General features: G+C 51.1%; 1 protein-coding gene across 2 annotated transcripts in view; it reads left to right on the top strand.

Annotated features, from left to right (window-relative positions):
- Positions 1-27,410, top strand: part of STK32C (serine/threonine kinase 32C) — a 79,450-nt gene that overhangs the window by 49,840 nt on the left and 2,200 nt on the right. Inside the window, exons 3-11 of one of the 2 annotated variants that reach the window (XM_065672504.1) lie at positions 18,905-19,056; positions 21,006-21,179; positions 21,825-21,862; positions 23,234-23,323; positions 23,728-23,831; positions 23,915-24,031; positions 25,454-25,579; positions 25,736-25,867; positions 27,233-27,300. In XM_065672504.1, coding sequence (XP_065528576.1) covers positions 18,905-19,056; positions 21,006-21,179; positions 21,825-21,862; positions 23,234-23,323; positions 23,728-23,831; positions 23,915-24,031; positions 25,454-25,579; positions 25,736-25,867; positions 27,233-27,300 — 1,001 coding nt within the window. The remainder of the gene's footprint in view (positions 1-18,904; positions 19,057-21,005; positions 21,180-21,824; positions 21,863-23,233; positions 23,324-23,727; positions 23,832-23,914; positions 24,032-25,453; positions 25,580-25,735; positions 25,868-27,232; positions 27,301-27,410) is intronic. The other variant, XM_065672506.1, reaches the window with a different exon arrangement.

The following is a 27,410-nucleotide window of genomic DNA, read 5'->3' as shown; positions in this document are numbered from 1 at the left end:
TCGCACACCTCTGAGATGTCCATCCCCGGCTGAAAGCGGCCAACACTGCTGTAGGTCCCTAGGGGTGAGTGTGAGGAAAAGAAACCTGTAGCACTGTTTTGTTGGGAAGCAGACTCCGATGTTTGATTCATGAAGCCAGGGGCACGGCCGGCAGCTGGGTCCCTCCTGTGGTGATCCTGCTCCTCGGGAGCACTGGAGCCCTGGGCTGCAGGGGGGAGCAGGTCCCAGTTCCACCCTCCAGCAGCGGGGCGGGCAGTGCATGGGCACAGCTCCGGTCCCAGCTTCCCCACGGGATGCAGTGATTCAAATTGTCATGGCTCCAGTGGTGACACCTCGGGATGTGCCAGCGCTGTTGCTGTGCTGTAGTTGGGGCATGATAAACTGTCACTAGCAGTTGTGATGGTGATGAGTGATGGAAGAGGGAAGAACAAGGGGTGCTGGGTGATCCTGCTGCCCATTTCCTTTCTCCTGTATCACTCTCATTCTTGGATTTCGTTGACCCCTGGGGTGGCAGTACTGCCTGCCCCTCGTATCCACTTCCAGACGAGCTGTTTTGGGGGTTTTTCCTGTGTTTTCCCTTCCATTACTGCCTCTGAACTGCACAAAATGAAGTAAAAAGCTAACAGGAAGTATAAAATGGTTTTTAAGTTTATCAAATTTTATATTTATTTTTGTTTTTAAAAAAGCTCGCGTGAAATGAGAAGGGAAAGGGATGTCTGTGTTTGGAAGTGCAGCATTAACCCGACCCCTGCAGACTGGAGGTTGGCAGCCAGGCAGTGCCGCTGCGTCGATGGTGCTGGCTTCCATGGGCCTGGTGGATGTGCCCCTCTCCAGGTTCCTGCAGCCCCTTTAGGCACTGGAGCTGCTCTCAGGTCTCCCCTTCAGGAGCCTTCTCTTCTCCGTGGCCTCCTCTGGACTCTCTCGGTCAGGTCCATTGCTGGCCATGTCGTTGCTGTTTGAAGAATCTGCTTTCTTTGCTTGCTCTGCTCCGCAAAGCCGGGATCTGTGGATGCGGTAATTCCTGAAAGCAGTCAAGGAGTTACTGTTCCTCGGAGCAGCGCAGCCTTCCCCAGGCCCTGCACCTTTCCTCAGGGCTTTCTCAGCCCTGACCTCACCCCGGACAGGAGGATATGCTCCTTTCCTCCTGCAGTTTGCAGGAAGGGCGCTAGTGGGAGGAAGCTCAGACAGCCAATCCATAAGACACCTTCGCCATGACGTTTGTGAAAAGACTATGGAGTTCTTGTTTGCTGTGAGGAGTAAGACGATGCCGTGCTGCTACCGCATAGGCAGAACAGCTCCGCTCAGTCCTGTGAGCCGGAGGCACAACCTGAGCTTTCCCTGGGGCATCGTCCCTTTCCTGCGCAAAGCCCCCATCAGGGTCCCATGGTTGTCCGCAGCCGCCCTAAATGAGAGTGGCGGTGAAGTCCCTGTGATGGGATGTCCAGAGTGTTCTCATGTTTAAAAACAAGGTGGTTTTCCCATTCCTTGTGACTATTGCAAATGTACATTTAGTTGTTGTTGCCCCATCCCTGGCAATGTTCAAGGCCAAGCTGGACGGGGCTTGGAGCAACCTGGTCTAGTGGAAGCTCTCACTGCTTGGGACTGCGTGAGCTTTAAGGTCCCTTCAGCCCTTCAGCCATCCTGTGATTCTGTGACTAACCCGTGCTAGCTCTCAGGTCAGAACCTCAGGCTGGACCCTCCAGGACATCTCTGCCATATTCTTTGCCGGCTTTACCTTTACCACATTATCTCTGCCTGTGCTCAGTTGGACCTTTTGCTCTTGTCTGTGGTCCTCTTCTTCCAGACAGAACCCACGCTGTGTGCCCTGGGTCTGAAGGTAGAACTGCCTTTGTTTTGCATTCTCTGCTATCACTGCTCTTTGGCCGTACAACAGCTTGTAAATGCCAGGGGAAGCATCACAAGGGGTGCTGCAGGAGGAGCCTCGCAGCTGACCAGCCCTGCCTTGGTGCTCGGGGCACTGGGGTGGAGAAGCAGGCGGTTGCAGCTGTGATGGGTGGATGGACGTGCAGTGCCTGGCTTTGTGGGGTGCGTGCTCCCAGCATCGCTCTCTGTCTGCAGGCAGAAGCACTGGCCTCAGGTGAACCACAAGCCCAGCACTGCAGTGAAAGCTTCCTGTGGCTTGTGTCAGCAGAAATGCTTTCTCACATGCATTCCCGTGTGTGCATCAAGGCTAAAGAGCTGTTCCCTGCTCAGGTTCTCCCTGGCTCTTACATGTGAGGTTTTCCAACATTCCAACAACAAAATCCAAACACCCCCCTCCCCCCTAAGGCACAAATGCAATCTCATTCCTGGGGCTTTGAGGAAGGAGACCTTTCTGTGGATTCACATATGCTGTCTGCTGAGTGGCAGATGTCTCTAAATCAGACACTGGCACTCGTGTTCAGAAGGGCCAGTTCAATTGCAGTGTAATGAGGCACAGAGCTGAGGTCTTTGAGGGGAGGAGGAGATGGTGCAGCAGCATCTCCAGGTCCTGCAGGACTCTATGGACTCTCTCAAGGAAAGCAGCGTCAGGAGGAGAGGGCAGGGTGGGCTGGGTGCTGCGGCAACCAAGACCCATAGAATCCCAGACTAGCTTTTGTTGAAGGGACCTTACAGCTCATCCAGTCCCAGCCCCGTGCCATATGCAGGGACACCTTCCACTAGAGCAGCTTGCTGCAGGAAACCTGACCTAAACGTGTTACTGAGTTCCATAAACTCTCATCCATCTCAGAGGACAAAGAGCAGAATATTTTGCCACTCGGTCGGATTAATAATGGGAAATCTGATCATTGTTTTTCTAGCATTACCCTCAAGAGACCCAGTTCAACTGTGTCAACCCAAGAGGCTGTGCCTCGCCTCTAGCAGTGCCTTTACCCGTGCTTGGTGGCTGCTGGGCAGCCAGCGCCGGCTGCTGCTCTGCATGGCCGACAGAAAGAAGTCCTAGTTTAGAGTAAAACCAATGCACCCTGCTTTGCTAGTGTTAATGATAACTTTCTTGGTGGTTTAATATGACCAGCATTTGATCTTTCCTTGGCTCTGAGAAGCCATCAACCACCAGCCCTCAAGCTAGCTAACTGAACCGGGAGCAGGGGTGTTTCAGCATCAGATCCAGGATTTGGCAGCAATCAAATGGAAGCAACACTGAATGTCAGAGTCATCTGCAGGTCCTTGGAAGCTGCAGTTCATGAGTTTGGGATGTTGTGTTAATGCTCATGGTTGGACAATCCAATTACAAGCCACTTAACGTCATAAACGATGAGAAACAATGACCTTTGTTCTTATGAAATGATGACTCTATCAGCATGATACAGCAAATGTTCTCTAAGAGCTTTTATAATAGTTTATTGAGGTAAATATTGTCTGGGTTTATCCGGAGCATTAAGGGATGCACCCCTTTTGTTCCTCTATAATTCATATAATTCAATGATGTTTGCAGAAGGACTCTCCTTTTCCTCACATTGTGTATTTCTTCTTGTGGGTTTAAAGAAGTCTGAAGTTCATGACTTCCTACTGATGTGTCTGTGCGCTGCGTAAAACAAATCTGAATCATAGAGCCCCAGGATCCCAGACTGGTTTGTGTTGGAAGGGACCTTAAATCTCATCCATTTCCAGCCCCTGCCACAGGCAGGGAATCTCATGGTAATTGTAGCTATGTAATGGTAATGCAGACTGTACCCACAGAGCTGTTCTGGGTATGGGTCTGATCTGGCTTTCCTGGCGTGGATACAGGAGCTGCCCCAAAGCCAGGAAAAGGCAACTGAGATTTTCTGTGTTTTAATAGTGAAGATAAAAGGAATGCGAGAAACACACGCAGAAACTGATGCAGCTGGCGCACAATTGACAATAGAGGCGATTGTTATAATGATAGATCTGACACCACTCTGTCCCAGAGACTGGCCGCTTGTGCCATGCACCAGTCACGGGCAGCACTGAGGCCAGACCTGCCACGGACAGCATCTTCTCCTGAGCCAGGCTTACCAGGGAGGCTCTTTTCCACTGATGAGCACAGGATGTGCTTTTATTGCTCCCGGTTTTCCTGCCTGCCTTCTCCCTTGTCATTCCCTCTTTCCCAGTCTGCTCAGAATTAGGTAGTGCTTTGCCTTGTTTCCCAGTGAACTGTGTTGATGGATTCTGTAGACGGGCAAAAAGAGGATGTGGAAAAGGTGGTTGTTGTGGAATAGACCTTTAGAGGTGTATCAGAAGGATCGTGTGGAGGGCTGGGGAGACCATGGGCGTGCATTTCTTGCTGGGGATGGAGTCTTCTGCTTCCATGACCACTGCATTGCCCAGAGTCTGGCTGCCCTGAGCTGCACACCAGCCTCCGTGCTGGTCTATGCACCTCCTCACTTCTGTTCACGTGCCATTTCTATGTGGCACAGCTGCAGAGTTTGGTGGTCAGGAAATAGCCATGATTGTAAATTGTAACATGCTAGGGGTTTCCAGGAGTATTTTCATTCTCTGACTGGCTGGGAAAAGCTTCCTGAAGAATGGATGGGTGTTATATAGAATACCTACTGCACAAGGAGACATTGGCGGAAACCAGGAACGCATGGCTGTTGCACAAGGGGTGCCAGTAACAAGTGGCAAATTGCTGCTGCTCTCTCCAGTTACTCAGAAGCTTGCTATTTGCCTGGCTGCTCCCTGGCAATGCATTCATTCAGCCAGGAGCGGAGGGATGCTGGTGCAGACTCAGAGGAGCTCGCTGTGCTGCACAGGGGTGCGGGGCTCAGCCATGTGTGGCAGTGCTGGGGAACAGTTGGACTTGATGAGCTTAAAGGTCTTTTCCAACCTGGTTGATCCTATGATTCTATGACTTTGCTTCTCATTTCGTTCTCTGCCCAAGATTGATGGATCTGGGGGGATGAGACAGAAATGACTAATTCTCATGGCTCAGCTGTATTCTGTTCTGTCATTACCTGCTCTTGGAGTTTCTGTGGTCTCTATTGCTGTATCTTCCTGCTAAATACTGCTCTCGGCACTGGGGAGACAGGGAAGAACGGGCAGAAGGAAAGGTCAAGCTGCTCAGCCTGTCACGGGCAAGGAAAATGGCTGTGAAATAATGAGCAAGTTTTGTGAGCAGCATAAGCAATAGGATGTGATTTTCAGTGCCTCTGAGTGCCCAAACAGCGCTTTCCTCCCCTGCCTTTGCACTGGTTCTCATCCAGCCCTGGTGCAGCACAGCAGCGCCGCGGTGCTGGGGCTGGTGGGGCACTGAGGGGCTGGCAGGCACAGCCCTGCTGAAACGTTCTAGACATCTTTATGTTGTCTAATTGGGATAGAAAAGTACAGTTTCAATAGTCTCGTAAATGAAAAGATTAGGAATGAAAACATTGACGAATCCCAAATTTAGTGCTTTCCTTTTTCACACAAAGCGGACACTTTGTTCTCTGACGGAAACCCTGCATTATAATATCGCTTTGACACTTGCAGATGTGCTCTTCTAGTGTTTTATGCTTCTTTTTATTCTTACTGACTTGTTCCTGGTTTGAGCTGGGCTACTGACCCGTCACCATTGGGATAAACTCTGTTTTTGCTGTAAGATCAGGAATTCTGCCTCCCTCAGGAAAACTCTGCGCTGTTAACGCATGAGGGGCGTTTTAAGAGGGAAAAGAAAGGGAAGTGAGAGTGTTTGTTGAACAGAAGCCTTTTGTGTCTCTGCTCTTCACTCTCACCTCCTTTTCAGTTACTATTTATGTGAAAACTCCATCGAGAAGCCTCCTGCTCCCGTGTTCCCTCCGAGCTGCAGAGGGGTTGCTGTGCTGCGCCGCTACTTCTGATCTGTAAATGCTTTTTAAAAGTAAGTGCTAAAAATTCCTCTAAATACAGGGCAGCGCGGTGTAAAACACAGATCTGCTCCTTCAGCAGCTGCTGCATAAACCAGGCTGTGCTGAAGATGGAATAACAGGCACCCCATTCCTCCGAGCTGCCGTCCTGACAAGTGCCATTCAGCCGGGCTGTGGGAGCTTTGTTTGGCCACCACTCATCCAGCTCCGTGCATCCTGTGACATCCCAAAGCTCCAGCTCTGCCCTGCTCTGCCTTATTTCCTCAGCAGGGAAATTCATTCAAGGAAAACACTCACATAAGATGGTCTCTGCTCTCGTGAGACCCCATTTGGAGCATTGGGTGCAGTTCTGATGTCCTCAGTGTAAGGACATGGAGCTGTTGGAGCAAGTCCAGAGGAGGCCATGAGCACCTCCTGTATGAAGACAGGCTGAGAACATTGGGGCTGTTCAGCCTGGAGAAGAGAAGCTGCGTGGAGACCTCAGAGCAGCTTCCAGTGTCTGAAGGGGGCTGCGAGGATGCTGAAGAGGGACTCTTCATTAGGGACTGATGGCTGCCCCATGCCTGGCAGTGCTCAAGGCCGGGTTGGACACAGGGGCTTGGAGCAAGCTGCTCCAGTGGAAGGGGTCCCTGCCCGGGGCAGGGGTTGGAGCTGGAGGAGCTTTGAGGTCCCTTCCAGCACAAACCAGGCTGGGATTCTATGATTCTAAAACCAGATTTTAGCCCCCTGCTATAATCTTTTGGCTTATCAGGGGGAATAAGATACACAGGGTTATTCCTGGGCAGGGTACTGTAGCTGGAGTCTTTTCTGGGCAGCAGCTCTTCTTCTAGGTGATGCCTTCAGGACTGAGGCAGAATTGCAGCCCTGGTCAAGCACTGCTGCTCAGTTGCAGTGATGAGCTCTTATGTTGATCTGCCCCTTCCCAGTGCCCTGTGCTGTTAATTCTGGGAGAGCAGTTTGCTATGAAGGAATGTGCTTGCCGTTGGTCCTGCTGGGCTGGATGGGGTGGCTGCTGGCTGCTCTGGGAGGCCAGGCTGAAGTCACAGCAATGACTCAGCTCAGCAAGTGCTGCCTGATGTTCACGGAGACATGCACGATGATGGGCCACTTGAGGCATGGTGAGTAACTCAGCAGCATTGATGAGTGGAAGTGTAAAAGCTCTGTAGATGCCTAATAGGAGAGCTGCAGTAGGAAGATCCTCTTTGCTCTTGAATGCTTGAAGCACATTTGTTCATGTGATATAACTGAGCACTGCTCGGTAGGTTTGATAGACTTGTGAGTGAGGTGGCTCCTTGGGAACAGCGTGGGGGCAGCCCCTCGTCTGCTGTGAGCCATCTGCTTGGCTCAGCAGGCGGGGCGGCTGATGGAGGAGGAGGGAGGAACAGGCGGGATGTCCATGCAGAGCCCCTGCACCCCCGTCTGGAAGGTACCTCCATCTCCCCTGCAGCCTCTGCAGCTTTCTCTTCCGGGAGACATCGCTCTTTCCAGCCAGCCGGCACAGGAGCTGAGCATTAGGAGAACTGCAAGAGATTCGCTGGGGAGAAGAGAGTCCATGTATTTTGTGTCTTGAGCTCCTGCACCTGTGGGGATTGACGGTGGAGTCGGAAGAGACATCTCCTTGCGGAGTTGCTGTAACCTTCGCTTTCCTGCTTTTTCTAAAGGAAGGGTCAATGGTCACAATGGAGTTCATCCACTGTAGTTAGTGGAGTTGTGCTGGTCTTAACCACAACTTGTCATTCATCATCCCACTTCCAAGATGGTATTTTCGCACAGACATTTCTGCTGTTTGTATATTGTGTTAGTGCCTTAGTATAGATATAGATAGGTCTCTGCTGGTGGCCTCCAAATGCTTTGGTTGAGTGTTGGCTGTGTAGGACAAATAAAATAAAGCTATGTCTGGTCAGGTACTACAAGGTCTAGGTTTGAACTGCCCCTTTTCCCAAGGCAAAGGTACTAGGGATTTTACTGCAGCATTGAAAAGCAAATGTGAACAGATTGACTACAATGTGGCCAAACTTCCATTGAGCCAAGGTACTGACTTTAAACCTGGAGTGTGGTGCTGGGGCTGGTGGAGAAATGGAATGCTGTGTGTAGCGTGCATGGCATGGCCACAGAGGTTCTTGCTGTCAATATCAGTTGTTATAGGTGTTGTGAGCCCCAGCGACTGGTGTCAGCCTTTGGGAGGGTGCCAGGGCTCTGTAATAGCTGGTTTTAATGAGCTGCAGGGAGCTTCGCTCACCTTGATGCTGGGAGTCACTTCCCCGTTTGCTGGTGTCTTAGGCACAGATGTCTGTGGTGTGGAAGCTCTTATGTTTTCTTTGCAATACCTGGGCTGGAAACCAAGGTCTTTCAGTACCAGACCTTTACTGGAGGAGATGCAATTTGGTGGTAAACCCTTCAGTGCGATGAAGCGAGCTTCTGCTGATGGAAAGTGAAGTGTTTGGCTGCAGGGGGCATTAATTCCTCCTGCAGGTTTTGTGCTGTCAAACACGAGCACCGCTTTCCTTCTTAGCTGAAAAGTTACACCTCTATCTATTTACTTGAGCATGGATAGGAACTGTGTACCTGGGGGGCAGGTCGTGCAGCAGCACAGATGAAGACGTCAGGGACAAGGCTCTCAGCAGCACCGGTTCAGGATGAGCGATGAGGTTGTTTGAAATAGCACATTGACTGTTCTTGCCTTAGGATCAGGGAAAGCTTCAACATTCATTTACGGTCCGAGATTTAATAAAGCCCTCCATCCTTCCTTGGAAACAATTAGATTTCTCTCTGTTCCCAAGTTTTATCAAATATGTAACTAAAACCCCTATTTTGTTGGTCTCCTTGAGCAGTGTACGAAGCATCACAGAATGTAACCATGGCTGTAATGAAAAATGACTCCAAATACCAGACTCCAAATGAAGGTCAGCCATAGGAAGATGCACTTTCCCCATTTTATTCACAAAAGACTTGTTAACTGTAGTTGTTTACAGGGATTCAGACCCTCATGTGAATCTGAGTACTGCTGAGCTGCAGTAAATGGATCCAGGCTTGGATCGATCCAAGAGGAAGAAGAAGGAGGGTCATGGTGGATTGAGCATGGTCTGAGCTGTCACCATTCTTTAAATGCTGTTAAAGGCAGAAAAGCCCAGCAGAGCTCTGAGCATGTGACTAGAGCTGCACAAGAACTGAGATGCCGAACAGCCTTTCTGTAGGAAGCATGACAGCTCCAGAGCGCATCTCCCTGCCTGTCCTCCTCCCCACCCAAGCACAGCCACCCCTACAGTGGGAAACAGCTCCCGTCCACCCCAAACCCCAACAACGAGGGTCTGCTGCTCTGTGTCCGTCTGATGCTACATAGAAGACGTGCTCAGGGCCGTGAGCAGAGGATGGCCCAAAATGCCCACAGTTTTTGTTTTGGAATCTATTAAAGACATCAGAGTTTGAGATATTCAACATTAGGAAACAGTTCTGTCCTGTGAGGGTGCTGAGGCGCTGGCACAGGGTGCCCAGAGAAGCTGTGGCTGCCCCATCCCTGGCAGTGCTCAAGGCCAGGTTGGACACAGGGGCTTGGAGCAAGCTGCTCCAGTGGAAGGGGTCCCTGCCCGTGGCAGGGGTTGGAGCTGGAGGAGCTTTGAGGTCCCTTTGAACCCAAACCATCCTGTGAGTCTATGGTTCTATATCTGACTGACTGCAATCTAGATCAAATGATGAAACTCTAGGTGTGCAAGGGGGAGAGGGGAGTGAGCAAAGACAAACAGAACTAAGGAAAAGTGCTCCTTTTTTGTTCTTAGGTTTATATGCTGTCACTTCTTTAGTTTTTTCTTGTTTATTTGATCAATGTCTCTCCTGAGGTAAAGAAGTCTACCCGTTTTTTTTGGAGCTGCAAGTCAAATAATCACCCATATCCAGAATTCAATTACAGAAACGTCTGCTTAATGTCTGATGAGATGCCCTTTTCTCAGCGTGGCAGTAAAAGGAAGTGCTTCATCTGAACTACCTAAAATTGCGTTAAATCATAGGATTCAGAGCACGTAGGTTACATTCTGCACCCCCTTTCCTGAATTCTTGCAGGAGAGCTGGGAGGTATTCCATGATAGACACCAAGCAGAAGAGCTCAGCTCCCTGCTTGCTGGGTGCAGGTGCCACCGAGGAGAGCTTTTCCTGACATAGTCTCTGTGTGCTGGTTCTGTGCCATTTATGTCAACAGCAAGACAGAAATAAGGCTCGATGTGGAAAGAAGACGTGAAGAAGGAGCAGTCCTAGTTTTGCACGTGTTCCGAGCACGCTCCCAGCTGTAGCGATGAGACGCGTGTTACTTGCCTGGTGCACAAACGGCCGCGTCTGTAGATGATGTAAATCCATACGGCTCTGTTGAGCTTCAGGGTTTGCAGATCTGCGCGAGGTGAGAACACAAACACATTCCCAAGACCCCAGAGTCGCAGTTATTGATGTACGGCACGCGGAGGTGCGATCTCCAACAGCAGGTTTTATTTTGGTTCAGAAGAGGTTTTTGTCTCTAGCATAAGCAACTGAAAGGGATTTTTAATGGGAGTGTTGACACGACCAGGCTTGCTATGAATAAAAGTTTCATCAGCTGCTGCTACAACTTGGCTGCAGCAAACAGCAGTGCTGAATTAAAGAGATTTTAATGATTTATGGTGCTCTGACAAACCAGTGCTTCATCCATCTCGTGATAAAGCACAACTTTTCGGCAGGGAACAAGTAAGACTCCATGAAAAAATAACTGAAGGAGTGAAACGTGGCGAGGGGCTTGGAATAGAAAACAAAAGCGGCTCTTGAAGATGTGAAGGCATTTCTGGGGGGCCGGTTACCTTATACTTGGAACATGTATCCAGAGGGTTGCAGTGATTTTCCATTCACCGCCACTTTACAACTTCTGATGTGGTTTATACTGGAGTAGATTGATAGGTTCTGGTTTTGACCTTTGCATCTGAAGGGGAGACTTCAGGTTCAAATGCTTGTTATTATTCAGTTATTAAATACTGTTGTTATTCTGAGTGATGTAGCATGGTTGGAGCTGGACAGACGTGGGGAGGCGGAGGAGCGCGGTCAGCGCGGCCAGCAGCCATATCACCGTGTGTTTGTGTCACCCAGCCTGGCTCATCCGCATGGATAATGTGGGAGAATGGAGCAGGGACCAGAGCTGCAGATGTCCCATTCTTGTAAACGGGTCTTTGTGTGCTGGAGATAATCGCTGGCTAAAACACTGCCAGAGACACTGCTGTCAAAACTGTTCCCAGAGCAAAGTAGTGGTTAAATAAGCTGCATAATCAAGCAACAGGGTTTCTGATTGTTTCAAAGTATGTTTGTATGCAGGATCAGACGGTATTATAGTAACGTGTCCTGCTGAGCGTGGGGAAGTGCCATGGGTAAGCTGTGTGATGCCATGGTCCTGCTCCCAGGACTTCACCTCTGTCCCTGGAGCGCAGCCTCCCCAGCCCACAGCAAGGTGCTGTGGGATCCCTTGGGATTGCACCGGGCCTGCTGGGCACTGTGCCAGTGGCATCACCAGGGAAGCTCTTGCAGGGACAGGTCTGGAATACCGCATCTCACCCAGAACTTCCTCCACCAGGGCAGCCCTGAGGGGGCGGTGAGGGGCTGCACAGGCTCTTGCAGGTCCCACTGCCTTCATCGTTTCCTCTTGTGCTCCTCGAGCCAAGCTCTGGGTCAGCAGCCGTGGAGGTGGAACAGCTTCAGGGGACCAGCATCCTTGAGCTGTTGGGTGCCTCTTCTGGGCCTGTTCTTGCAGGGAGCTGCTCCTGTGTACCTGTGGCCTTCAGCCCAGCCCTTGGCCCTTAGACCAGATTTTACTGTCGTGTGTGTCTGGTAATCATCAATTTACTTTGTGATCATGAATCATCCTGCCCAAGGCACACAGTGTCGTGCTGTCCATAGCTGCACTTACAGCCATGCTCGAGAGCATGTCCGCCTGCCTGTCCGCCTGCCCTTCCTTGTTTGCTCATTTCTGGGTGCTGGGAGAGGAGAACATCAGCAGAGCCAGGCAGCGCCGTCTGATGCCCAGGACCCAGCTGCCAGGTCACTGCCTTTGTCAGAGCAAGCAGGGCTGTTGCCGTTTTGAGAATGCTTTTGATGGGATAAACCTGATTTGATGAATTCGAGGTGGTTTTCGGTGGAGGCTGTCAGCGGTTCACGCCTGATACTGCCCATAACTCACACGCTCTTGTGGCTTTGTAGGAGGTGCTGTTTGCCGAGGGCTGTCACAAGGCGGTAGTTGGGAACCGGCACGGTAATGCCAGGGTTTAACGGAGTTTTTAACCGTGGGGTGTCCCCAAGGGAAGGCAGGGGATGGTTTTGGCACAGGCCACTTCCAGTCACTGGTGGCCCTCAGGGGACCATGCTGGTGGCTCATGGCCATGGCAGAGTCACCATCCCCTTTGTGCCCACTGGCTCCTGGGCTCCTTTGGAGTGTGCAGGCATGGCCTTGGTCCTGGGATCCTTCCTGGCTGGACACAGAAGTCATGGACAGACCCATGGGAAGCAGGTAGATACTTCCAGCAGAGCTTCAGCCGGCTGCTCACCATGATTCATGAATCCCTGATGCTTTAATTGCATTTGGAGGCAGCTTTCAGCTTTGCTGTCCTGGCTATGCCTAAAAAAATGGTGATTAGTGGGCTTTATCCTTAATGTTTATGAGAACTGTGGAACGAGTTAATATTATCTGTTTAATTACAAGTGTTAATTGTACAGATGTTAATTACCAGGCAGAGATTGTATTTCAATTACCATCAGTGCCGTCATAATACAGAATGAGATAAAGATTGCTTTTAAACAACAGGGTAGCTGATGCCACATCCTGTGCAGCCTTGGCACCGCGGCCGTGTCGGAGGCCTTTGGCTTCTCTCCAGAATAGCTGTAAAAAAGAACTGTTTGGTGCATTCCTGAGCGCGGCTGCGAGCAGATTTTGGTTGTTTTAGTACAATGGGCAAGATTCAGTCTGCAGCTCCTGGTGCAGCAGTGCTGTCCCACAGCAAAGCACCGGGGTCCCACTGGTGACCACTGTCCCACTGCTCTTCGCATGGGCATCGCTCTGCCCATTGCAGTGCTCGTTGCCAACTGAAGTCCTCTCCGAGTCTTCTTTAGAGGCTGTGGGACAGGGATGTCCCTCCAGCTGATCCGACACCGCCGCTTTGTAAAGGCTGAAACTCTCAGAGAAGTGAGGGGTTTATTTCTCGGCTTAGTGGGTGAGGTTGGGGGAATTGGGAGGCCTGATAGAAATACCCATGGGAAGTCACAGAATCACAGAATCACAGAATCCCAAGGGTTGGAAGGGACCTAAAAAGATCATCTAGTCCAACCCCCCTGCAAGAGCAGGGTAACCTACAGTACATCACACAGGAACTTGTCCAGGCGGGCCTTGAATATCTCCAGTGTAGGAGACTCCACAACCCCCCTGGGCAGCCTGTTCCAGTGCTCTGTCACTCTTACAGTAAAGAAGTTCTTCCTGATGTTAACGTGGAACTTCCTATGTTCCAGTTTACACCCATTGCCCCTTGTCCTATCACTGGATATCACTGAAAAAAGCCTAGCTCCATCATCCTGACACCTACCCTTTACATATTTGTAAACATTGATGAAGTCAGCAGAAGCCGGAGGAGAAATCACACGTGGGCAAGGTGCAACCACCCCAAATGTGTATTTTTACAAGCTAGAGCCGCGCTCAGCTGTGGCTCACTATCGTGTAGGATTAAGGTGTTTGATGTGGCTGTGTAGTGCTTGCTGATGCTAAGCCTTGACTCAACTCTAAAAACAAAGAAGTGAATCCAGCTTTGTATGGTGAAACCTGGTGATGGGTCCGGCCGGAGCCAGGGAAGTGTCTGTATCTGTGAGGATTACAGAGCATTTGTCTTGTCTGGGAAAGGCAGAAGCCACTGAGAGATTCCTGCTCACGGTGCAGAAGCAAAAGGAAGATCTCTTAAACCCAGCTGTGGTGTTTGCATCAGGAGTGATGGCGATGTCCTGCAGGGGACAGGGCCACGGTGCCTCAGGTTGCGGTGGCATTTGCAGAAGGAGAAAATAATCTTGGCGCAGCCCAGATCAAACAAGCTCAAGTATTTATCAGCCCTGCAGATGCTGCCCGGAATGCAAACCGCTCGCTTTTGTTCGAGCCCAGGCAAATGGCGCTGCCCCTTTATAATTAGTTTGAGATAAGTCAGGACATGCTATTAAATGATTAGATGACCTTTCATCCGAGTGGGGATTTCAGCCCGCTGGATTCCTCCAGAATCAGCAGGAAAAGTGTTATTTCATTTCGAAAGGAGAAAAGGCAAAGGCAGCCTAAGAGAGAGCAAGTTGGACCCAAAACTGTACAGAGCAGCAAAAATGTAGGTGACTGGGGAAAGCATCTGAAGTTAACAAGAAAAAGACTGCTTCCAAAAAGCACGTAATGGCTGAGTGCCCTGGACGCCAGAAGCCACCCAAATCCCAGCTCTGCACGAAGCGTTCAGGCAGCTTTGAACGCTCCTGTTCATGTTCTGCGTTTCTTAATGCTAACTCTGGCCTTACAGAAAGGGATTTCAAAGCCAGGAGTCAGCTTTCCCCGCCTGTTACTGTTTTAACATCACCTCTAAATGAATGAGAGAGCTGGGGCTATCTCCTTGAGATCACTGGTGTTGAGTGAAGTCCCAGGGTGTCCCCTGCTCAGGTGAGAAGCTGCCAGTGAGGTGACAATAGAGCCGTTGCCATCCCCTGGGGCCCCACGAAGGGAAATCGAACTTGGAGATGGTAAATGCTCAACTCATGTCCTGAATCACAAACGCAGGCTCCAAACCCTTTATGCCTTTAATGCAATAAAAGCAAAGGCAGCTGTATACAAACCATTTGGCAGCAGCTGAATGTTCAGGGTATCTGGGACTCTATTAAATCTTTTATGTGCCATGTCTTGAGCAATACAGGACCAGCTGATGCCTGCCTTCTGCTGCGCAGATCTGGCAGCATTACAGACAATCTTTTCTAATGGCTGTATTTAACCACTGCAAATGTCCTTTGTGCACTGAGGCCCTGCATTATGCAGGGTGAGGACAAAGCAGGCTCTTTCTGCTCTCTTGCCTCGCTTCACATTGTGGATCTGATTGAAAACGGATTCATTTTAAAACCCACTCTTGACTTGCTACCAAGCGGATGTTTATTCCTTACCCAGGAACAGATGCAGGAGTGGAGAAGCAGAAGACAGGGAAGATTCGTGATGGGGCACTGCTGTTTTGGGGGGAGAGGCGTGCTTCTGTCACCAGGGGCATTTTAGGAAGGGTTCCTATGGCAAAGGACCTCAGTGGCTGAGCCTGGCCAGGGCAGCACCAACACCAGTCCTAATGCTGGAGGGCAGCTGCCCTCCTACCCTGAGCTCTGTGGGTCTTGGCTAGAGGGAGGACATCGCCATTGACACCCACACTGGTGCTCTTTTCCAGAGCGCCTGACAGTGGCGTTGCTCTGTATACAGGTGATGCTGTGCTGGTTCAGAAAACTATTTATGATAATTACGGAGCACAAGAAGTTTTCATCATTTTCTCATTTATTGTGCTAGGTTCCCACTCTCCCTGCAGAGAAACAAGCAGCAAATGTCATAAATCTCAAATGCAATAGCTGGTACGATACTGCAAGTGACAGTCCAAAGAAAAAGAAATGAAACACATAGAGAGATTCCTGAGCTTCTGGCCCTCCTGTGGGATGAGCTGACATCAGGGAACGATGGTACCAGTGCCTGGTGGCTGATGTTCAGAGACGTGTTTTTTGAGAACTTCTATAGCAATGCCCATGTTTTCAGGGGCTGAGGCGCTGGCACAGGGTGCCCAGAGAAGCTGTGGCTGCCCCATCCCTGGCAGTGCTCAAGGCCAGGTTGGACACAGGGGCTTGGAGCAAGCTGCTCCAGTGGAAGGGGTCCCTGCCCGTGGCAGGGGCTGGAGCTGGAGGAGCTTTGAGGTCCCTTCAACCCAAACCAGTCTGGGATTCTAAGATTTTATGTTTCTAAAGGCTATTGTTAGGGCTTTTCCGCTTGAAGAATTTATGCAGTTATTTTTGCCTGGTTTGTTAAATGTACAACCAGTTTCGAGCCTGCTGTGGGCAGGTTGGATCCTGCTGGGGTCTGTAGGTAGTTCATTATCATTACTGTTTGCACAGAGTGGGGGGGTTTGCCTCCTGTTTGCTGTTGTGAGCAGCCCCTGGCACTGCAGTTGATGAGCTTTGCTTTCTCATGGGCACGGGGCTGGGGACACCCATTCTTACCCTATAGCCAGAGGGGCAGGACACAGCTCTCAGGGTGAGACTCCTCGGGTCAAGCTGCCCATAAATTGACCCTTTAACGTGGGTCTGAGGTGTGTGTGGAGTTACCTCAACCCAGAACTTTCCCCTCTTCCCATAATTGTAATGACAACTGCAAAATACCTCCCTAATTTCAGTGCCTGTCTCTAATTGGGATGTTTTCCTAAGGCTAATGATAACCACCTATTACGGTGTCACCTCCCTGCTGCAGTGTGTCCTTGATGCTATGATATCGTGCACCATTAGCATTTGCAAATGGTTATTAATGGCAGCAGTCTGGATGTGCAGGAGAGTTCTGTGGCTCCTGTCTGTCTGCAGTGCTTGCACAGGGCCCCCTGCGCTTGCTCCTGTGCTGTGTGGATGTGACCTGCTCTGAGGAGCTGCCAGCAGCACCCCCAGGCCACCCTCCCATGAAGGCTGTGTGACCAAAATGCCAAACTAATTGTCTTACACAGGAAACACATCCAGTGCATTGTAATCAAGAGCCTGGCTGATAACATAGAGGACAGACTGATTGATTGATTAATGATTGCACAATGATTGCATGGAACGAAATGATTACATGAATGTATACATGTACGTGTATACATGTATTCTTCATGTATACATGTACACAGAATCACAGAATAGTTCGGGTTGGAAAGGACCTCAAGATCATCCAGTTCCAACCCCCCTGCCATGGGCAGGGACACCTCACACTAAACCATCCCACACAAGGCTTCATCCAACCTGGCCTTGAACACTGCCAGGGATGGAGCACTCACAACCTCCCTGGGCAACCCCTTCCAGTGCCTCAGCACCCTCACAGGAAAGAATTTCCTCCTTAGATCCAATCTAAACTTCCCCTGTTTCAGTTTTAACCCGTTACCCCTTGTCCTGTCACTGCAGTCCCTGATGAAGAGTCCCTCCCCAGCATCCCTATAGGCCCCCTTCGGGTACTGGAAGGCTGCTATGAGGTCTCCACGCAGCCTTCTCTTCTCCAGGCTGAACAGCCCCAACTTCCTCAGCCTGTCTTCATACGGGAGGTGCTCCAGCCCCTGATCATCCTCGTGGCCTCCTCTGCACTTGTTCCAGCAGTTCCATGTCCTTTTTATGTTGAGGACACCAGAACTGCACACAATGCTCCAGGTGAGGTCTCACAAGAGCAGAGCAGAGGGGCAGGATCACCTCCTTCGACCTGCTGGTCATGCTCCTTTTTTCACCTCACAAGCGTGTCAAGGTCCCTCTGGATGGCATCCCTTCCCTCCAGCGTATCAACCGGACCACGCAGCTTGGTGTCATCGGCAAACTTGCTGAGGGTGCACTCAATCCCACTGTCCATGTCAGCGATGAAGATGTTGAACAAGACCAGTCCCAACACCGATCCCTGAGGGACACCACTCGGTACCGGTCTCCAGCCGGACATCGAGCCATTGACCACAACTCTTTGTGTGCGGCCGTCCAGCCAATTCTTTATCCACCGAGTGGTCCATCCATCAAATTGATGGCTCTCCAATTTAGAGAGAAGGATGTTGTGTGGGAGAGTGTCAAACGCTTTGCACAAGTCCAGGTGGATGACATCCACTGCTCTACCCCTGTCCATCAGTTCTGTAGCCCCATCTTAGAAGGCCACCAAATTGTTCAGGCAGCATTTCCCCTTATTATGTATACATGTATTGTTCATGTACATGTACGTGGATGATTACATGATGTGAAATGTCACGAGTTCCCTTAAAAATAGTTACCTTGAGAACTCATTAGTTCATTTAAAACTGGTTACCTCGGGAATTAGGGTGTCATTAGGATCAGAAGAACCAAGGGAGGGCACCCAAGGCTGCAGGGAGCCCCAGGCCAGGCTGGTGGGCTTGTGCTGGATTGTACTGGGTTATCCCAATGGGTCAGGAACTGGTGGCTGCTGGTGGCCTGGCTCTGTGTGCTGGTGTGGGAATGGCTGTGAGCATATCCCTGTTCCCAGTAGATAGGTACCTTTGGAGGCTGCAAGCCTGGGCTGCAAGCACAGCAGGTTGCAACCCTGCAACAGGCTTTAACCTGCCCGAGGGGAGACTGAGCTGAGCTCTTAGGCAGAAGCTCTTCCCTGTGAGGGTGCTGAGGCGCTGGCACAGGGTGCCCAGAGAAGCTGTGGCTGCCCCATCCCTGGCAGTGCTCAAGGCCAGGTTGGACACAGGGGCTTGGAGCAAGCTGCTCCAGTGGAAGGGGTCCCTGCCCGTGGCAGCGGTTGGAGCTGGAGGAGCTTTGAGGTCCCTTCAACCCAAACCAGGCTGGGATTCCCTGGAGCCCCATGCAGGGAGGTCTGTGTCTTGCAAGGACAAGCACCGCCGCATCTCCAGGGGCCAGTGGTTGTGACTTTCTGCTCAAGCAGAGGGGATTATTTTGACCTTTCCAAGCAGCACTGTGTGTGCAGGAGATTGAAACCAGCCCGTGGGGGGCTGGCAGCCGGCGATGTGAGCACAATGGAGTTGAGGCTGGGAGAGGAGCCCCACTGCTGCCCGGAGCTGGTCTCCGGTCAGAGGCAGGGAGCACAGAGCTCTCTCCCGCAGCTCCCAGACACAGTCCCTGCTGGAAAGCTCTCCTGGAGCTGGCTGCCACATCCTAGAGGAATCTCCTGCGTGACTGAGTAGTTAGAAACAGCCTGGGTGTAACGGAGCCCAGATCAGGAGTGCACGGGCACTGCACTTGGAGCAGGGGCGCTTCTACCTGTAGATCCCAATTCCCAGCCCAGAGATCAGGAATACTGGATAGGGGATAGAAGTACTCAGTGGTGTGGGTCTCAGCCCAGTAAAGCAGCAAATGAGGATACAGAACATCTCACTAAATCTCTTTTTCCTTCCCCTTCTGCACCACTTGAGGTGTGTATCGTGCAGAAGAGAGACACCGAGAAGATGTACGCCATGAAGTACATGAACAAACAGCAGTGCATCGAGAGGGACGAGGTTCGCAACGTCTTCAGGGAGCTGGAAATCCTGCAGGAGATCGAGCACGTCTTCCTGGTGAACCTCTGGTGAGCAGCTCCTTCCCCCTGCCCTCCAGTGCTCGCAGAGCCACGTTCTGCCCATCCTCCTGTGGTCACGGGCATCCATGGGAGCATCCCAGTGAGCTGCTGCAATGCAAGTCCATGGTAATGGGACGTGTTCTGGAAACAGCATGGGATGTACCCAAATGTTAGGGAACCAAACATTTCAGAGCAGCTCAGGTTCTCCTTTTCCATCCAACCCCTGTGCGTGCATTGGGTATTTTTCGCAGCCTCCTGCAAATGCTGCTGTCGGGTCCCTTCGAAGGGACCCCTCTGCCCACTTAACCCTAAACCTTTTTGTACCATGCTGTGCTGCTATGCTGAGTCCTACTAAGGTGCCCTGGGCAGTACAATGCTCCTGGTTGAAGGGATGGTCCATCTGACGTGCATAGAGATGCTGAGAGCTGTGAGAGTCTGTGGCGGATCCAACACTGTGTGGGGCCAGCTCCTGTAGCAAATAACAGTGTGAAAAGCCAAAGAAATCAGCAGTTGTAGAGGTGATGATTCATAACTTTAATGAACACAAAATTACACCAAATATCCAGTGTTTCACACAGCATGTGGTCTCTGCAAAGGACTCAGACTTGCAGAGATTGACTGGTGGTTTAAATAAACAGATCCATCCCACAGGAGACTGACAGCAGTGGGGATGCACCACAAAACAAGGCTCTGTCGTTATATTTGGTGACAGCATTTCTAAGGAGAGAGTATGTGGGATTGTGTAATACTCATGAATCACTGCTCGCAGCCATAGCCAGTGTGCTCACTGGAGTTTCTGGGGTAGGTCTGAGCTTGGGTGGTTTAAAGCTGGCCTGGCCCTGTCTGCGTCTGCACCAGCACTGCAAGGGCAGCTCCACAGATGAAGACGGAGGGATGCTAGTGCAGGGGACTAATTCGGCTGGGGGGAAGGCGAGGAGATCTCCTGCATCTCATTTGCACTGTGACTGGACAGGATGCGTTTCAAGAGCATTGCCAGCTAAAGCTGTTTGTTAAATCAGACGGATTTGAGGAGGTTCTTCACAATTAGACCTTACCACATTACTCAGGAACAGGGATGGGTTTTGCCAGTGCACACGCAATCAAATCAGTATTCCGAAATTCAGAAGACTTTATACCCGGAGTGATACCTACTTGACATTCTTTTTGTTGATCCGTTGCTCCAGAAGAGCCAAGTAAGTTAATATTTGTTTTCTCAACATTTTAGCAATTGAAGATAGCGTTTTTCCAACAAGTAATGAAATTTTTTGGGAAAACTTGCTCCTGTAGCAGATCCTTCCCTTTCAGCTCGTACTTTTATAAACCTACATTGAAGATGAGAGCAGAAGCGTGTGATTCATAAGTATTATGCAATCCCACATACTCTCTCCTTAGAAACGCTGTCACCAAATATAACAATTGGGCCTTGTTTTGTGGTGTATCCCCGGTGCTGTCAGTCTCCTGTGGGATGGATCACCGCACATCTAGGGAGGCGTTTTACTCCACAGTAAATATAAATCTCCTTTTCTGTTTTTTTCTGGTTAAATTAGCAGTTGTGTTTCCCAATCCATTCTCAGCAGAGGCAGGGATATTTTAAGTAGCTTTATTGGATTGTTCACAATAGAAAATAGGAAGTTTCTCTGAAGTGACTGGCTAGCAAAGCCCCGAGCTCTGCCTGCCGCGGGGGTCACACAGCATCAATTGGGAGGTGATGAGCAAGCAGGGAGAAGTTCATTGGGATTCCCACCCCTCGGAAGCAGCACTGCTTAGGGCAGCAATAGGCTAAAAACCAAGACAGCATCTGGAGTTGGGCTTGCTCCATTAGGAAGCTGTAAACAGCATATGCTCGTGGCGGGGCTGTTTGCAGTGTTCACAGGAGCTGTGCAATGAGGAGAGGGAAAAGCCTGATGTGGTTTAGTGGTGAGGCTCATCCCGCTGGCTCACAGCCGCCGGTCCCGCAGGTACTCCTTTCAGGACGAGGAGGACATGTTCATGGTGGTGGACCTGCTCCTCGGCGGTGACCTGCGCTATCACCTGCAGCAGAACGTGCAGTTCACGGAGGAAACGGTCAAGCTGTACATCTGTGAGATGGCGCTGGCCCTCGACTACCTCCGCAGCCAGCACATCATCCACCGGTAACCCACATCTCTTGGGTGGAAGCTCTTCCCTGTGAGGGTGCTGAGGCGCTGGCACAGGGTGCCCAGAGAAGCTGTGGCTGCCCCATCCCTGGCAGTGCTCAAGGCCAGGTTGGACACAGGGGCTTGGAGCAAGCTGCTCCAGTGGAAGGGGTCCCTGCCCGTGGCAGGGGTTGGAGCTGGAGGAGCTTTAAGGTCCCTTCCAACACAAACCACTCTGTGGTTCTGTGAAATCTATGATGCTGCCTTTGCTTAATGCTACTGGTGCCCCCAATTCATGGAACTGGTGGCACTAAGCCGCACTGGCAGTGCAGGTCCTGAGCACCCTATGCTGCTGGTCCTGCTCCCCCGTGGCCTTGATGAAGCCTGACACTTTGCTGAGGGCTGAAGGCACCTCCCAGTGCAGGCTTCAGACTGATCAAGGGCTTCACAGAAATAGGCCTAGTGTTGGGTTATCAATTTTTCTTGGAAATGATGCCCAGTTGCCTGGGAAAAGCATATTTCTAGTCCATCCTAAAGGGACTTATGTTAGGCTATTTTAGTTTAAGTTGCTCTTAATTTTTGATAGATAAAAAAGGTTTCTTGCTGTTGAGTTCATCCTTGATCTGAGATTTCACCCTGCTCTATCCTTGCTTCTTTTCCCAGGGACGTAAAACCAGACAACATCCTCCTCGATGAGCAAGGTAGGATCTCTCAGCCTTGCTTTTCTGCCTCCTTCATTCGAGGGACAGATTCTTTGCAGTCTTTAATACCGTGTGTCTTTTTGTCTGGGAAAAGCATGGAAAAAGCACCATTCCTTCTAATTGATCAGTGTGGGGTTGAACGTACCTGTAATGCCAGGGCAGATCCACCAAGAGCAGCCCCTCTCCTTGTTACCCCCACCTCTGTCTGCCCACACTTGACCTCCTCTCTCCTTGTGCTGCAGTGTACAGGTCACTGTGCCAGAGCTGCAGTGCCTGGCATCACGGGAGGGCTCAAAGCACGAGGATGGGCTTTGGTGGGTTTTAGTGTGTGATCTAAACATACACTTTTAGCCTTCATGTCTTCCTGGGGGGATGGACCTGAGCTGAGCCAGCTGGAGTGAGTGCAGGAATCTTTATGAGAGCACCTACTGGTAATAGTCCCAGTGGCCAACGCAGGTGAAACACCACAGCAGATCCTATGGTGATTGCTAGTCCAGTGGTAGATCTGAAAGACACAACCTCTCAGGAGAGCAGGATCCAAACCAGCCAAGTTTTACCGTAAAGCCTCATCAAAACCAAAGCTTGCGCAAAAGTTAATTAGAAGGTAATGCAGAGCATAAAGCCCAAACAGAAATGGGAAAAGGGAAATGTAAGGGAGATTCATCGATTTGCACATTTACACACCACTTTCATAACTGCCTTGTAGATAGAGAGCAGAAGGGGTGAGTGGATGGGTTTGTGCATACCACGCGGGCCTGGAAAGGATGACCCATTCTGAATGTCAGCTCTCAGTCCTGATGGCAGAGAAGGTAGAAGCAGAGAGAAGGTGTTCCGGCACTTCCCAAAATACCTTAGCGATTGCTGCACACAGCCCTCTGGTTTGGGAAGCATTGCCATGCTTTCATTCAACTGGCGTGTCCAGAGCTGCTGCGGTCTGTACAGAGAGGCTCTGCTTTTAGCTCTGGGACTTTGGGGGTGCTTGTGGTTCAATGGCTTTTATTAAAACCAGTGCTAGGGTCTTAATAATCAATGAGACAATTGATTGGCAATAAAAATGATAAAGCAGTATCTTAGTACAGTGGTTCCCTGTTGTTGTCTTTGATGGTAGGTTCTGGCTACAGCAATTTGAGCAAGTGCTGGAGCTGGTGTGGGCTGCTCGTTTGGTTTAAAATCCAGACCCAAAGCCAGCAACCATGAAACATCTACAGCCTGAGAATGCTGCAGGACCTGTTACGGCTGTTCAGTGGTGTCTGACCCTGACCTGCCTCTGCCTGTGCCACACTGTCGAGGGGCAGCAGCTTGTAAAACAAATGTATTCTGACTCCATTGCCACTGCGATTAATTCCTTCTTAAAATGTGTCTCTATTTAAGGTCATGCACATTTAACAGATTTTAATATTGCAACAATAATTAGGGACGGTGAAAGAGCAACTGCATTAGCTGGAACAAAGCCATACATGGGTAAGAAATAGCTGTTCCTTCCATCTATATTTTACACTTCAAGAGCATTCACGGCATGCCTGACAGTGCCTGCCTGAAACAAAGGCACTGAATGAGTTCAGCACGTTAATGCATGCGCCCAAGTCATTCAGCAAGCCTGAGCCTTGACAAGTGAATGAATTGCTGTCAGCATCAGCACACCCTCCCCATCCCACCCTGTGCTGGGTCTCAGCGCATCCCGATGGGTGCAGGTTCCTGCCATCCCTCGGCTGGGAGGGCTCTCACCCCGATTGCAAACCCTCCCCACGGGCACTAGTAGTGCATCAAGATAACCCTTAGGTTTCCATCCTGCCTTATGTGAATACTGAACCAGAGACAGACTGAAGCCAGCACGTAACCTGTTGCATTTTGCCCTTTCTGTCCAGCCCCGGAGATCTTCCATTCCTTCCTGAGCGGCGGGACGGGCTACTCCTTTGAGGTCGACTGGTGGTCACTGGGAATCATGGCATATGAGCTGCTGCGGGGCTGGGTAGGGCTCCCCAACTGCTGAAGAACACTGATGGGCCGCAGAGGAGAGGGATTTTCTTCTCATCTTTCTTCTTTCCCCCCCAGAGGCCGTACGACATCCACTCCAACAACCCCGTGGAGTCTTTAGTGCAGCTCTTCAGCACCGTGAGCGTTCAGTACTCATCTGCCTGGTCAAAAGAGATGGTTGCTCTGCTGCGGAAGGTAATCGTCCTGCTGGCGTGGGTTACACCCCACATTAGCTGCAGCACGTGGGACTAGCTGGAACGTTTTCAGCACATTGATAAATGATGTAAAATTGAAATAGGACTGATTTTAATGACTTTGTTCAGGCTGAAGCACAGAATAATCCTGTATTTTGCTTGCTTATTATCCCTGCAGTAAGATGCATTGTGTTTGGTGGGAAGGGAAGGAGAAAGGCTGATTCCGGTGTGATGATCAAATTCCTACCTGGGCTGGAGCTGTGCCCTTCCAGCATCCCCTCTGTGACCATCATAACCTGCAGAGGCAGCACTAGTGGCACAAACAGCCCTGTGAGGCTGCCCTGGCTGTGTTCACTGCTCCTCTCACCAGTTCTGCCAGTCAAAGGGTCTGCTTTGGGTTGAGCTGTGAGACCAGCCTGGGTGTCCGTACAGATGGGACAGTTTGCTGCTTTCCTTCTACTGCTGTGTGAAAAGGTGGTTGCCTTGGTGTGGAGGCTGTGGTTTGGCTTCTTTGTAGCTGGTAGCGTGTTATTAAAAAAGATACCCTCACTTCATGGTGAGCAGACAAGTAACACTGATGTAAGTCGGTGTTGGGTGGACACTTTACATACAGTTTTTGTTTCAATGAGAAGCAACCTTGTGATGCTGTCAGTGATGGCTGCTGCAGAGCATTCAGCAGGTTCACATTGCCATCTGCTGGGCTGCCCATCATTGCAGAATCACAGGGCCCCAGCCTGGTTTGTGTTGGAAGGGACCTTAAAGCTCCTCCAGCACCAGCCCCTGCCACGGGCAGGGACCCCTTCCACTGGAGCAGCTTGCTCCAAGCCCCTGTGTCCAACCTGGCCTTGAGCACTGCCAGGGATGGGGCAGCCACAGCTTCTCTGGGCACCCTGTGCCAGCGCCTCAGCACCCTCACAGGGAAGAGCTTCTGCCTAAGAGCTCAGCTCAGTCTCCCCTCGGGCAGGTTCAAGCCATTCCCCTTGGCCTGTCCCTACAGGCCCTTGTCCCAAGCCCCTCTCCAGGTTCCCTGCAGCCCCTTTAGGCACTGGAGCTGCTCTCAGGTCTCCCCTTCAGGAGCCTTCTCTTGTCCAGGCTGACCCAGCCCAGCTCTCTCAGCCTGGCTCTGCAAGGTCTGCCCCTGGCATGGGGAAGATTGTGCTGGGGTAAGAGCTCTGGACATTATGGTGAAGGGCTGTGCACCATAGGTAGCCACAGGGAGGAGCTGGTCCAGGAGCTCATGGTCCCAGAGTTGTTTCACAACCTCCAGAACATTTTTTTTGTCTTATTTTTCCCTACAGTGATTTCCCTATTTCCTGTGACAGAAAGGTTCCTGCATGGCTGAGCCACCTGAGCCATCCCAAAGGCAGGATGTTGGTGGGCTCCTCATCCTTCTCCTCTGACAGGAACGCTTTTCTCTCCCCAGCTTCTGACAGTGAACCCTGAGCATCGCTTTTCCTGCCTGGCCGACATCCAGGCCTCAGCGTACCTGTCCAGTGTGGTCTGGAGCGACGTTTGCAGGAAGCAAGTGGAGCCGGGCTTCGTCCCCAACGTGAGTAGGAGCGATCTGTGTCAGCCCCGAGCAGGGGCTGCTTCTTGTTGGCTTGGAACCGCTGCGTTCAGCAGAGGCTTTGTGATGGAGAAATCGTGTCTGTTTGCTGCAAGAGTCTGCAGTGCCTGACGCCTGTCGTGTCCTGTGTCCCAGCAGAAGGGCCGCCTGCACTGCGACCCCACCTTCGAGCTGGAGGAGATGATCCTGGAGTCCAGGCCCTTGCACAAGAAGAAGAAGAGGCTTGCGAAGAACAAGTCGAGGGATAACAGCAAGGACAGCTCACAGTCTGTGAGTGCTTCCTGGGAAAGGGCTGAGGGCTCCGTTTGGGGTGTACAGCAGGAGCTCAAGGCCGGGTTGGATGGGGCTTGGAGCAAAGCTGCTCTGGTGGAAGGTGTCCCTGTCCACGGCAGGGGTTGGAACTGGATTCCAGGTTGGCTGGAAGCTTTAAGGTCCCTTCCAGCCGAAACCAGTCTGGGATTCTATGATTCTAGTTACTGCAACAACAAAGTAAATGAGATTGATTTTGATAAAAACATTTGCCAGCGTAGTCTTTCTGCCAACCAAATGTTCCTTTTACATGAGTCCGATAATCTGTACTCTGAAACACAGTAATCTGTGTTTTGGAAATAAAAGAAGCAGCTCTGGGCACATTGATCAAGAGAGGAGATAAAGAACCACATCCATGTGGTCTGCATCTTGCCAAGAGGTGCTGCCCAGTGCCTGTGGCTGCTGCCGGTGGGGTTACCTGACAGTAGTTTACCAAGCACTGATGGTGGCCATGCAGGAACATCCACTCCAGGTTTGGGTCACTGCTCCTGTTTGCTCTCCCTACATGAGCCAGGGATGAAGCTAGAGACAAGGTGCATTTGTTCCTTCTTTTCACCGCGGGAATCGTGATGCACTGGGGAGGTAACACAAGAATCTCAGTTTTACAGAGCGACACATCCCAGGAGTAAAACATCTCCTTAGGCAGCAGAGCAGGTACCGGTCCTGCAGAAAGCAGCTGTGCTGCGGTCAGTGGTGTGTGGGGAGGCCTGTGAGGGCAAACACACGTTAGCGGCCCTGCTCCCTGCGCAGTGCAAACCCAAGGCTAAGGGAACACACGCTGCTCCCCGCAGCGAGGTCTGAGAGCAGCAGGGAATGCCGGGTGGGATTTTGCCTGTCTCCTTGTCTGCACCAATTAACTGCTAGATCCATCCCGTCCTCTGCAGCGGGAGCCAATGCTGCGGTCAATGAGACTTACTGGAAATGGGTGAAGGAGAAATCGGGAAGTGAGGGAGGAGAAAAACCCAGAATAAGCAAATCTGCAAACACCTCTGGCAGGGTTCACTGCCGGGAGGGGTGAGGATGCTTTGCCTGCCAGGACCCATGGCCAGCAGGGCCCCAGCTATGGCCGTGCCTGGGGGTGCAGGAATGGGCACCATGGGAAGATGCTGCCTGTGTAGGAGATGGGCACCCCTGTGGTGGCTGGAGCTGGAGTGTAGCAGCAGCTTCAGAGGAGGTCTCTGCACCTTGGCAGAGGTGATGCAGGAGGTAAAATGAAGGCAGAGATCAGGAAGGGGGGGCTGTCTGAGCCAGTGCTCCTGGGCACCGTGTGCAGCCCTCTGAGGCGCAGATGGAGCTGCTCATGCCTGTATTGTTTTTCTTCAACAGGAAAATGACTATCTCCAAGAATGCCTTGAAGCTATCCAGCAAGACTTTGTCATCTTCAACAGAGAGAAGTGAGTCTGTATTTTTTATTTGCTAAGGAAAACCAACTCTTTTCCCTGACTTCCCTTTGGAATCAGAGTGCTGGTGCCTCATGGCCGGGACCTTCTTGCTGCCAGCTCAG

The sequence above is a fragment of the Lathamus discolor genome, chromosome 3, assembly GCF_037157495.1.
Source record: "Lathamus discolor isolate bLatDis1 chromosome 3, bLatDis1.hap1, whole genome shotgun sequence".
Classification (NCBI taxonomy): domain Eukaryota; kingdom Metazoa; phylum Chordata; class Aves; order Psittaciformes; family Psittacidae; genus Lathamus; species Lathamus discolor.
The sequence above is the reverse complement of the archived record's forward strand: the minus strand, read 5'-3'. Positions and strand labels throughout refer to the sequence as shown.